General features: G+C 42.6%; 1 protein-coding gene across 1 annotated transcript; it reads left to right on the forward strand.

The window, feature by feature from the left end:
- On the forward strand, positions 1–11727 carry LOC149275512 (uncharacterized). The gene is made up of 6 exons (XM_089504629.1): positions 1–90; positions 653–817; positions 899–1022; positions 1320–2669; positions 10097–10413; positions 11254–11727. Exons 1-6 carry the CDS (start codon positions 1–3, stop codon positions 11725–11727), a joined length of 2520 nt encoding a protein of 839 aa, XP_089360755.1.
- Positions 11728–13242: the final 1515 nt, after the last annotated feature.

Below are 13242 nucleotides of genomic sequence, written 5' to 3' on the forward strand. Positions count from 1 at the left end.
ATGGTCATCGGAAGCCACCTCAAGACCGGCCATTTGGCTGAGGAGATATTAACCCTCAGCCTGAAGATTATCTGCCTACTGACTGGGCAGGTGAGGAGTCTGGGCAGAAGGGCACCTGGAGACCACCCAGGAGACTGATAATTTGGTTTATGGTGGTCCTTTAACAAATAAAGTTGGGTAAAGGGTGTGGTGTTTAAACCAAATACAAAAATATAACAAAGGTTACAGGTATTTATTATAAGGTAACAACACAGCAAACACATTTCTCATATACACGCATAGCCAAACCCCACAGGACAACAACCCCCTTTTATCTCTCTCTCTATACATATAACAATTCCCGTCAACACAATTTGATCTCCTCCACTGTTAAGCCTCCAGATCCGATAATAGCTCACTGCTGAGAGCTGACTCTTACCAAATCCACCATGGAGGAAAAGAACTGGTGGAGTTCATGTGTGGCATTATATTATATACCCTTCATTTGACATCACATCCTGTTTCATCACCTCCTTTAGTGAACTGTGGGAGGGAAGGATTCTAAGAACGGCCACCTTAACCTATTTCCTTTGTTTATGGGGACAAGACAAGTTACCACAAAGGCATGGACACCTTCTTTCCATTGGGATAAAAAGTTGTTTTCTACATGTAGGATTATATAATTGTAAGGAAGCATGGAGACCGCATCCCCCATGAGTCAGACGGGACACAGAGCCCCAGCCCGGTGCCTCCACCTCACTCGCTGACCCACGAGAGGAACCGCGAGCAGAAGATCCTGGAACTGACCAACAAGATGATGTCCCTGCTGACTGGAGAGGTGAGCGCTGCTGGGAACGGGGCGTTATACAGTAACACCGAGGCGTGTGTCTGGATGGTGACGGCTCATTGTGTGTCTCAGGTTCCTGTGAGGTGTGATGATGTCACCGTCTATTTCTCCATGGAGGAGTGGGAGTATTTAGAAGGACACAAGGAGCTTTACAGGGACGTGATGATGGAGACCCAGCAGCCCCGCGGCTCTCCGGGTAAGAGGTTTAATCCCTGCGGTCTGTGTGTAGATATTAAGGCATCTTCACTGTAACAAATAACGTGTAAAATGTGAGGTCCGTATAATAAATACTCGGCAATAAGGCAGCCGCGAGAGTTCTCAGGAGCCTGGGCCGCTGTTAAGACTTGAGAGTTTTACAGATTCTGCCAGACGGGGAGCGTTTAGAAATGGCGGCGTCTCCGCAGGTGGAAGACATTTATCTGAAAGAGACTCTGAAATCTGCTTGTTTGGGAAAGCGGCTGCTTCACTTAATTTGATGATTTCTCTCCTACAGACGCATCCGAGGTCAGAGATCGAGCCCCTAATTCTCCGCTGGACTGTAAGACGTCTCATTTTATTAAGGAGGAATCCGCCTCATGTGAAGAGACAGACATTTGTGACCCGGCAGAGTCTCCACAGACAGAGCTCACATCGACTCGTAATGAGGACGGATCCCCCTCAGATGAAGACGGAAATGTCTCAGCCCCTGATACACACATAGACCTCGAAGGGGTGGACTATATGTCTGTCTACGTAAAAGAGGAATACATTTCAGATGCTTATTGTATCCCAACCGAACACAAGGAATCTACTTCTACTGGTGAACCCCAAACCAGTAACACACATTTTCAGTGTGAAACGCCCCCCGATGAGGGTACATATAGCTGCCCCGAGTGTCAGGAACGGTTTACCAGCGACTCTGATCTTCTTCTACATCAGACCATCCATGATAGATCGGCGGTCTCCTCTCTGGACAGCGGGAAAAGTTCTCACTCTAAATCTAAACGCATTAGGCATCAGCGAGGGGAGAAGCCTTATTCCTGTTCAGAGTGCGGGAAATGTTTTATTAGTAACTGGCACCTTGTGCAACATTTCAGAGTTCACACCGGGGAGAAGCCTTATATATGTTCCGAGTGCGGGAAATGTTTCAAGGGGAACGCTGACCTTCTTCGACACCTCAGAATTCACACCGGGGAGAAGCCTTTTTCATGTTCCGATTGCGGGAAGCGTTTCAAACAAAGGACACATTTTTTACGCCACCAGCAGACTCACACAGGAGAAAAACCCTTTCCCTGTTCTGAGTGCGAGAAATGTTTTACCAGCAACTTTCACCTTGTTCAGCATTTCAGAACTCACACCGGGGAGAAGCCTTTTTCATGTTCTGAGTGCGGGAAAAGCTTTGGCAGTAACTGGCTCCTCGGCCAACATCTCAGAATCCACACCGGGGAGAATCCTTATTTGTGTTCTGAGTGCGGGAGATGTTTCAAGCAAAAGTCACATTATGTAGTCCACCAGCGGACTCACACGGGTGAAAAACCATTTCCGTGTTCCGAGTGCGGAAAGAGTTTTGGCAGTAACAGGGAACTCATTCGACATCTCAGGATTCACACCGGGGAGAAACCTTATTCCTGTTCCGAGTGCGGGAAATGTTTCAAGCAAAAGTCGCATATTGTAGCCCACCAGCGGAGCCACACAGGAGAAAAAAAATTTCTGTGCTCCATATGTGGGAAAAGTTTTATCAGTAACTGCCACCTTGCTCAACATCTCAGAATTCACACTGGGGAGAAACCTTATTCCTGTTCCGAGTGCGGGAAACGTTTCAAGCAAAAGTCCCATATCGTAGCCCACCAGCGCACTCACACGGGTGAAAAATAATTTCTCTGAGTTTGGAAATCTCCAAACTCTTATTCCTGTTCCAGAGAAAGAGATGCAAAACGCTTCTCTTTCTCTTGGTCTCCTTCCTTCGTTTTCCGCCGGCCTTGTCTTTTTTCCCGGTTGGGTTGTGGTTGGGGAGCGCGTCTCCACCTCTGTCGTCCGCCATCTTCCCAACTTGTGTGCCATGTGTTTCTTTCTTTTCCTGGCCTGCCTGCTCCTGACTCACAGCGTTTTCTCTTGAAAAATATTGTAATCTGCTGATTTTTTTTCCCTTATTGTTATTTTTGTTTGCCTTTAACCGCTTCTGTACTGTAATACTCTACCATATTAATCTCTTATTTTGTTTGTGTTTATTAGAACGTAGGTACGTTAATTGTTAAAAGAACTGTTACTAATCAACAATTTCTGATGTCCTGTTAAAGGTTTTTGTTTTATTAAATGTGTCACGCACCTCAAGGTAAGACTTTGGAAAGGGGGTATTCTCCCGAGACACATATTCTTCCGAGTTTGGGAGACGCTGTAAAGGACAGTATTAACTTTGGTACGGTCTCCTGTAAGGGGAAGGATCATGGCGGTTGTGATCAATATGGCAGAGAACAAGACTTTCAATTCAGCCGTTACCAAGACCCCTATGACCTACTGCCAGAGACAGAAAATAATATATATGTGCTTCTTAGCCACACAAAAGACCCTCAAAGAGCGAGGAAGACATTTTTATGCTGTCCCGTCGTTAATGTCACAAGAATAAAAATTTGTCCTCACCAGGCTTTACGGAATCTGACGATTATTGCCTTTTATTAATCACCAACAAATTGCGTAGCGCTGTGCAATTTAGATGAGGTTAACAAATATACACTTGTATGTATATATATATATATATATATATATATAAACACAAGAGGAAATGGTGGGCTTATGGGTGAAAAGAGGGGATAGTAGCTACCTGGGGTAAATGGCTGGCGGGTGCACAGAGGGACTGTGTGTGTCGGTGTCGGTTTGGAGAGGGCTTGGGGTCAGGGCCAGCCCAAGACATTGTGCTGCCTGGGGCGAAGTGTCAAAGGAAAAGAGCGGATCTCCAAAAGGATATAGAAATGTTGGAGAAAGTTCAGAGAAGGGCTACTAAAATGCTTCATGGATTACAGGATAAACCTTAAAGGGTTAAAGGATCTTACACACATATATATATATATATATATATATATATATATACAGCCTGGAAGAAAGATGTGACAGGCGGGGGATATGATAGAAACATTTAAATACTTAAAGGGATTTAAATTGTGACAGGACTGGCATTAATAACATGTTCACGAGGTCCCTAAGAGGACTTCTAACATTTTTTTTAAAAAAAAAAAATATATATATATAAAAAAAATACATCCCCCCCCCAAACCCGTTAAGCCATAAGCATAAAAATTGTAGAAAAAATGTACACCTTATAGTTTGTTCCCTATAAGTGGTGGGAAAGTATGGAAAATCTATATAAATTCGGTATTTCTGAAATCAGGAGACCTGAATTGATATTCCAATATTTTACCTAATTTTGTGAGAATTTAGAGGGATTTTTTAAAAAAAAATTAATGTTTTTTTCTAATTTTCACTAGTTATTACTAAATTTTTCAGCTAATCATCCAACTATGGTATGAAAGGAAGCTCTATCACTCCTTGAAAAAACAATATATACACGGGTACACTATTCACAGGAAAAGAGACTAATCGCTGAACTGACATAGCGCAAAATTGCTCTGGGACTTGAGGTACCAAAAACCCCTGGGATTAAAGGGGTTAAGGCTGCCTGACAGGAAAATAAACTACTCTGCAAATGCTCCACCCACAGCCCTCGCAGAAATGGCGGGGGAAGGCAGATACATGTGGATGTGATGTCACAGGAAGTGAGTGCACAGGGCTACCATCTTTGTTTCAGGCAAGTTCCCCTCACAGCTCTACTGGGAGTCCTGGCATGTAACCCCCACAGGAAGCATGGGTCACGTTACATGTGGTGAACGCTCCCAATGTCTTGAGACAACTGTAGAAGTGACTTGCGTGGAATTGAAAGATTGCAATCCAATGCAGGTCAGTTGGCTGATAAAGTTGTCGTGTTTACCAAATGTAAGCCCCCCGGAGTAGTGTTATAGTGTGTATGTATATATAGTGTTATAGTCGGTGTGTTTGTATAGTGTGTATGTGTACAGTGTTATAGTCGGTGTGTATGTATATATAGTGTTATAGCCCTTACGAAAAATTACTGCAGTTTTTCTGAAGTAATACTGCTTTTTTTTGAACATGAAAAAACTGCAATACTGCACTTTTACTGCATTTGTACTTCACTGTACTGCAGTTTTACTGCACATTTACTGCACTTTTACTGCATTTGTACTTCACTGTACTGCAGTTTTACTGCACATTTACTGCACTTTTTTTTTTTTATATTGCAAACCTACAGTTGTACTTCAATGTACTGCAGCTTTATTGCATTTGTACTTCCGTACAAAAATAACTGCAGTAAAACTGCAGTACAGTGAAGTACAAATGCAGTAAAAGTGCAGTAATACTGCAGTAAAAGTGCACTAAAAACAGCAGTATTACTTCAGAAAAACTGCAGTAATTTTTTCGTAAGGGAGTCGGTGTGTGTGTGTGTGTGTGTAATATATATATATATATATATATATATATGTGTGTGTATGTGTACAGTGTTATAGTCGGTGTGTATGTATATATAGTGTTATAGTCGGTGTGTGTGTGTGTATATATGTGTATATATATATATGTGTTATAGTTGGTGTGTGTGTTTATATGTATGGTGTTATAGTCTGCGTGTGTGTATATATATGTATGGTGTTATAGTCAGGGTGTGTGTGTGTATATATATATATGTATGGTGTTTATAGCTAGTCAATGTGTGTGAATATACTATAGTGTAATTATGTATGTGTGTATATGTATAGCGTTATGGTCAGTGTGTGTGTGTAAATATACTATAGTATTATTGTGTATGTGTGTATATGTATAGCGTTATGGTCAGTGTGTTTGTAAATATACTGTAGTATCATTGTGTGTGTATATGTATAGTGCTAGAGACAGTATGGTCCAGATTCAGTGTGTATGAGTGCATAGTGTTATATGTAGGGCTGCAACAAACAGCAGAAAAAAACGGAGAAAAATGCATTTCTTGTCTTTATTGCCCAACCTGTCCCCCGAGTTATGCACATTTAAGCCCAGGCTTGCCACGCTGCCTCCCACATATGCCTTAAACCACCTGATACGCCACTGTGCCCTCTCATATCCCACTCTGCCCCCCCCCAGATATACCTTATATCCCCCAGATACCATAGTGCCCTCTGATATGCCTTATACCCCAGATATACCACTCTGCCCCGAATATGCCTTATAACCCCTATATGCCACTTTGCCCCCCTGATATGCCTTATAACCCCAATATGCCACTGTGCCCCAATGAAATACCTCAACCCCCCCCCCCCCCGCGTGCTCCAGACTCCTTGGTGTCTAGTAGAAGCAGCAGGTGAACGTATGCGCGTAGACAACCTCTGGTGGTGGCTGGCACTTTCGCTGAAGCTTCTAAAACTGAGCACCGGAAGATCATGTGACGCGGGTGCTCCATCATAGAAGCTCCAGTGGAAGTGCTGGCAGTAGTGGAGGATGTCTGCGCGCATCGCACAGACGCACATCGGCTGTTAAAGAGAATGATCCGGGTCCCCTCTGTCTCTTGCAGCCGGTGAACTTTGCACAATGCGCCCAGACAACATCTGCTGTGCTGGCCGATATTGGAAAAAATTCATTAAATATATATATATATATATATATATATATATATATATATATATATATATCACTGCTAACAGCAATGACACTCCTATCATGCCCAGGCATACCCAGATTCCAGCATATTGTTATTGAATTTGAATTTTTCTGTCCAATTTTGGTGTGTTACTTTTAATAAAAGTGTGGTTAACACACCAAAATTGGACAAAAAAAATAATATATAATAATATTATATATATATATAAATTGCTAACAGCAATCACACTCCTATCATGCCCAGGCAGCCAGTACATGCTGGAACCTGGGCATGATAGGAGTGTGATTACAGCCTCCCTATGCCATGTATCACCCCCCCTTTACACATCCATGCTGTCAGACACACTCATTCCGAAACTCATTCTCTTAATCACGCATACTTGCTCATAAACCCTCCCCCACCCCTTACCTGAACTACAGATCTCTCACCCGCAGACTTCTGCAGGGGCGCGGCTTCTTCCCTGTGCAACTACTCTTGTCCCGCCCCCAGGGGAAGAAGGAGGTGGAGCAGAGTCATGTGACTCTGCTGGGTTCCTGTTCTCCTGGCTGGTACAAGAGACGCTGCTCGCACACTGCAGGGGATCTGGATCTTAGTGTTATTATATGACCTCTATTTGAGGTTAGATTATAAAATGAGGGGTATTTTTCAGAGCATTTATAATCGATAAAATTGATTCGTTGTTGCAGCCCTTGTTATATGTATAGTCATATATATAAACTGACACTATACATATGTATAGCGTCAGTCTGTCTGTGTATGTGTATAAGAGTGTGATGCTAGCCTGTATTTCGGCATATAGTGTTGAGTGTGTATTAATGTACGGTGTTAGCATGTGTGTTAGTGTTTGCATAAGATGTTAGCGTGTGTTAACCGGGTTTATGGGGTTTGTTATTATACGCATCAATGTAGTTAATGCCCAACAGTGGGGTGGCAGGCGTCACAGTTGCCTGAGCCTGATTAGGCTGCCGAATATCGGAGGGGGCAGAAACATCTCTGTTCAGTGAGATTAATTGGCTTGCTAGCGTCACTAGGGGTTGTGATGCCAGGAGTCTCTGTAAATGGGGAGATATTAGGGACCACCAGGTTTGGGGGAACCTAGAAGTCCTCCACTACAGGCACAGGTTACCATGTGGTTGCAGAGCATGACAGGGTTTATTGCTTATGTTCCCAAATGGACACCCTGGGTGCCCAGCTGGCTGGAGGCTGGAGGCAATAACGATGTACCCCAGCTTCCAGGGAGTGGAGATCTCTTCCGGAATGGTGCCTGCGTCTGTAATTCGCTCAAACGCCATCTTGTCGCAGAATTCAGACAGTCGCAGTAAAATAAATCTGCTTGGTGTCGTGTGATTGGGATCGCGCTTGGTTCCTGTAACTCCGCTTGTGTCTTTAGCCCAAGTTCTTTAGCGAGTGTTTCTTAGAACCGCTTCCGGTATTAGTGACTCTGTCTGGTGAGCGCTTTGAGTATAATTGGGTTGTGTATTTAAGTACCAAGCACATGGTCAGTGACTCCATTTTGACACAAGCACATGGTCAGTGACTTTATTTGAAAAAAAAAAAAAGCACATGGTCAGTGAGCTTTAACACAGCTCGATAGGTTTATGGTTCTCTCTCTTACTCGCTTTTCACACGCTTACATTTAGGTGTAAGTGACACTTTCTGAACAGCAGGTTTTCTGAAACTTTTTTTTTTTTTTTTTTTTTATTTCTTGTACAAACAAGAGACTGTAGAGACCTCTGCCCTCCCCTCATTTGATTGCAACAAGTATGAAAAGAATGCAAATGACCACATTGTAAGAAATCTGGACACCTTGAGAAGGAAATCTATTGAAAAAAATGCTGTAGTTGATCTAATTTTAATATCATAAAACACATGGTTCTCCTGGGAACATCAGGGAATTTCACCATCCGGTGTATCAATAATCAAGGTTTCATTCCCTTTGATATGCAAAGTAGTGATCCCAGTAACCTTGTCTCCCGGGTGGTGGATGTCATACTGTCTCCACACCTAACCGATGAAAAGGAAGATGAGGGTTTTCTCACCTCTACGTCCTGGAGCCAGAGCTCTCGCATATGCAAATGACCAGGTGTGGGTGGACTGTCTCCCGACCTCCTTGAGTATTCGGGAAACTATGCAGTGCTGACTCAAACTCCAAAGAGAAAATATGTATAAAAACCTCACCCAAGCTGAGGGGAGACTCTAAGGAGAAGCTCGTGGGAAGGAAAAGGCCTGCAGGGACTGCAGTGTACAGACCTGGGGTGGTAACTCTATCTGCCCCTGGCTGTATGTTCAGGTTTGCGGTGTGTTTGTTTTGGATGCTTTCCAATAAAGCCTTTCTTCAGTTGTTGAACTGCTCCAAATTATATGAATATAAATGTACGTGCACGGAGAGAGAAATAAGACACACGACACACTCTGGGTCAGGTCCAAAATCACTGTTTTATTACGTTTAGGGTATAGGTTATATAGTGTACAAAAAGAAGGACGTCTTAACATATAAATCATATTAATTGGTTATTCCTTAAAACTATACGGATATAGGCAGAAAACCGTTAGAACAAGATGCTATCTTGTGGTTAGCGCGACAAACGGTACATTTCCTGTAGCTAGAAAAACTGCTACCTTGTGGTTAGTAAGACAAACATGAACGTTTAGAATACTGCTACTTGCGTCTCTCACATATTTCTGTGAGGTGTAACTCTTTATACTAGTCAAAGCCAGCTTATATTCACTAAAACCATAAGCGTTTCTTGCTGATATATATATATAGTTATAAAACTGGGTTCCATAACATGTTCTTTATTGTGTATATTATATTGTCTGTGTGTTTGTAGTGTTCATTTTGTTGGGTGTTACTAGTTTGAGGTGTCTGTTGGTTTATTGCTGTTTATAACCCCCTTAAAGCCCCTGCCCTTCTCTCTCTCCTGATGCCTCATATAACATTAGAAATAGAACACAAGTCAGAGGAAGGTCTTGTTCCTAATGGGGCCCCTAAGAGATCGGTCCTAGGGCCCAGACTTTGTAATAGACTTTTACGTGGTCCAAACCCTTCTGCACGGAGCTGACGCCTGTTTCTGGTTTAATTTCCTTACATAGTTTGGTTTCATCTGTTAAACATATAGCTATTGCTTTCCGGACCCTGTTCCCAATCATTGATAATTTAAATAAAAAGAAAGAGACCAAAGACAGAACCTTGGGGTAGTGGACTCAAACGTCCAGCTGGAAAATGCCCCATTACCAGAAACGCTTTGTGTGTGTTCACCAATTCTCTGTGTTTGAAATAATATATAAACATGATTATTTGATTATTTTTCTCTTTCTTTCATTCTAGGAGTATAAATATACCGACTATTCTGACCACGTAGATCGAAGATCGTCTCCTGCGTCATCTTTCTCATCATCACGTCTGAAGAAACAAATACAATCACAAGGAAAATCCTGAAACGATCCGTAACGAGGAGTTTGGGGATAAAAGTGCCGCCACTCGCAGCCGAGGAACCCCAATCTCTGGTGGATAAAGTGTTTAGTGAGCAAAATAGAAACATTCATAGAAATTTGAGGTTCTGTTTTTGGATACTTTGGATCCAATCTCGGCCGTACAGAAATGGATCAAACAGCAGAGAAATCCTTTCCGTGTTCCGAATGTGGGAAAAGCTTTGCACGAATGAGTGATCTTAGAGCACACAAGAGAATTCACACCGGGGTTAAACCGTATGAATGTTCCGAATGTGGGAAACGTTTCACCTTGCTAGGAAATCTCAGTAGACATGAGAAAACCCACACGGGAGAGAAACCGTTTGCATGCTCTGAATGTGAGAAATGTTTCATTTCAAGCTGTGAGCTCACAGAACACGAGCGAACTCACACCGGAGAGAAACCATTTGAGTGTTCCGAGTGTGGAAAAAGTTTTGGTCATAAGGTATCACTTAGGTTGCATCTGAGACTTCACACCGGAGTGAGACCGTATCCGTGCGCTGAATGTGGGAAACGTTTCATCACAAAGCCACAACTTACCCAACATGAACGAAGTCACACCGGCGAGAGACCGTTTGTGTGTTCCGAATGTGGAAAACATTTTGCCACAAAACAAGTGCTTACCAGGCATGAGCGAGTTCACACCGGGGAGAAGCCGTACGCGTGTTCAGACTGCAAGAAATGTTTTTTTACAAAGCCAGAGCTACGCAGACACAAGCTGTTTCACAGTGGAGAAAAAACATTTGCGTGTCCGGAGTGCGGAAAACGTTTCACCTTAAAGTCAGAACTCACCAGACACAAGCGATTTCATACTGGAGAGAAACCTTTTCCGTGTCCTGAATGCGGGAAACGCTTCACTACGACGGGGAACCTCAGTGATCATATGAGAATGCACACGGGAGAGAAACCTTTCGCGTGTCCTGAATGTGGGGAACGTTTCGCTAGACAATGGAAGCTTAATATACATGAAAGGTTTCACAAAGAAGGAAACCCGTTTGTGTGTTCTGAATGTGGGAAAAGTTTTGCCACGCAGAGAAGCCTTAATCAACACGAGAAGCTTCACACTGGGGAGAAACAATTTGCTTGCTCTGAATGTGGCAAAGGTTTTCTGAGAATGGAACATCTCAAGAGCCACGAAAGGCTCCACACAGGAGAAAAGCCGTTCGGGTGTACCGAGTGTGGAAAATGTTACACAACAAAGACCGCACTTAGCATTCATGAGAAAAAGCACAAAGGAGAGAAATCATTTGCGTGTTCCGAATGTGGAAAATGTTTTACCACAAAGTCAGAACTTCTAGTACATGAGCGATATCACACTGGAGAGAAACCTTTTAGATGTGCCGAATGCGGAAAACGGTTTACCACAAAGTCAGAGCTGGCTCAACATGAGAAATTCCACACAGGCGAGAAGTTGTTTGCGTGTTCGGAATGCGGAAAGTGTTTTTATACCAAAGCACATCTCAAGCAGCATGAGAGAATTCACACGGGAGAGAAGCCATTCGCATGTTCAGAATGTGGAAAATGTTTTGCCACGAAGTCGGAGGTCAATCGGCACCTGAGGACTCACACGGGAGCGAAACCATTCCCGTGTTCGGAATGCGGAAAATCTTTTCAAACCAAGTCACACCTGAGTAGGCATGAGAGGACTCACACCGGGGAGAGGCCATTTGCATGTTCTAAATGCGAAAAACGTTTTAACACGAGCGAGCACCGGAATAGACACGAGAAAACACACATTTCAAAGGTTCCAACTGCATAGAGGAACGTGGACAGAATTTAAGAATAGGAAGATGATTTTGGCCCCAATCTTTGGCTGCCCCAATCTTTGGCTGCAAGATTAAGTTTTATAACAATTCGTTTTGCTTTTCCATCTTTAATTTTTAAACCGCGTGGTGCAAATTCTAACTTGTGTGATTTATTTTATTTATTTTTTTTTATTTTTTTTCTTCCTCTCAAAACTTGGATTACACGCAGGATCTTAACCCTTTGCGGTCCAATATATTTTCTCTAAGACTAAAACCACATCATTTTTATACAAAAGTTATATTTTCTTATTGATACAAAGCAATTAATAAATACAATTTTAAAACCATATGTTAGTCTCAATATTTTTTCATTGTATGAAACTTTAATAATCATCCTCTTCACTAAAATCATTCAGAATCACCCCATAATAATAATATGGCTAATCTTTATCATAGCGACATCTAGTGGTCACTAGGAAATCTGACATTGGACCAAGTACACTAATCGAAACCTTAATGAAATCTGTGGCATAAGACCAGAGATCAGAGAAATCGTTCGGACAGAGGGATGCAGTAATACTTATACTAAGCTTGAAAAGTGTTCCTACAATGACTTAAATTTTGTTTTAAGGCAGTGTACATGTGTGTGTGTAAAGGCAGTGTGTGTTTGTGGGCAGGTATGTGTGTGTAAGAGCAGTATAGTGGTGGTAAGGGCAGGCAGTGTACATGTATATGTGTGTGCGTTTATGGGCAGGCGTGTGTATGTGTGTGTGTGTGTATGGGCCGGTGTGTGTGTAAGAGCAGTATAGTTATTTGGTAGCTGGTGTGTAAAGGCAGTGTACACATATACATGTGTGTGTTTATGGGCAGGCCTGTGTAAGGGCAGTGTATGTGTGTGTGTGTGTGTGTGTGTGTGTGTGTGTGTGTGTGTGTAAAGGCAGTGTGTAAGGGTCCTGGGAGGGAGGCTAACATTAGCCTTTTTTAAATAAATAAATAAAAAACTGCTACTGTGGACTATTCCAGTGATACTCAACCAGCATTATGGTGGACACATGGCTGGCTGAGAATCATGGGAATTTTAGTTCACAGCTAGCATCTGCAGCTTTACTGTTGCTGCACTTCCTATGACGCTCTCTTAATACTGAGACTTATTTTTGCGTAAATTTGTATTTTTTTCAATACCTCATTTACATAATACATGCTGGTAAAAAGCACCATTTACTGGAAACAGGAGAGAAGGTCATGAATGTATGCGCTATAGAGGTGAGCTGCTAGTATCTAGAAATACTGCAATCCTCACCATAAACAAATGTTCTCGACTTCCTCCTATGTGGGCCAGCAAAGTATTGGCCTGAAGGGGACAGACACGCAGGCCCAGCATGACTGGGCTGACCATAAATTGCCCAATGTATCTTTTTAGGTGGTAACCCAATAGGGACCCTCTGATAAAGTTTATGGTAATATTATCTGTTACCCCTCCCAGGGGGTATTTATTTCTGCACAGGGGTAATTCCTTTCATTTTTTAGAA

The sequence above is a fragment of the Sceloporus occidentalis genome, unplaced genomic scaffold (genome assembly GCF_023333645.1).
Source record: "Sceloporus occidentalis isolate IW3139 unplaced genomic scaffold, rSceOcc1.0.p SCAF_282, whole genome shotgun sequence".
Classification (NCBI taxonomy): Eukaryota; Metazoa; Chordata; class Lepidosauria; order Squamata; family Phrynosomatidae; genus Sceloporus; species Sceloporus occidentalis.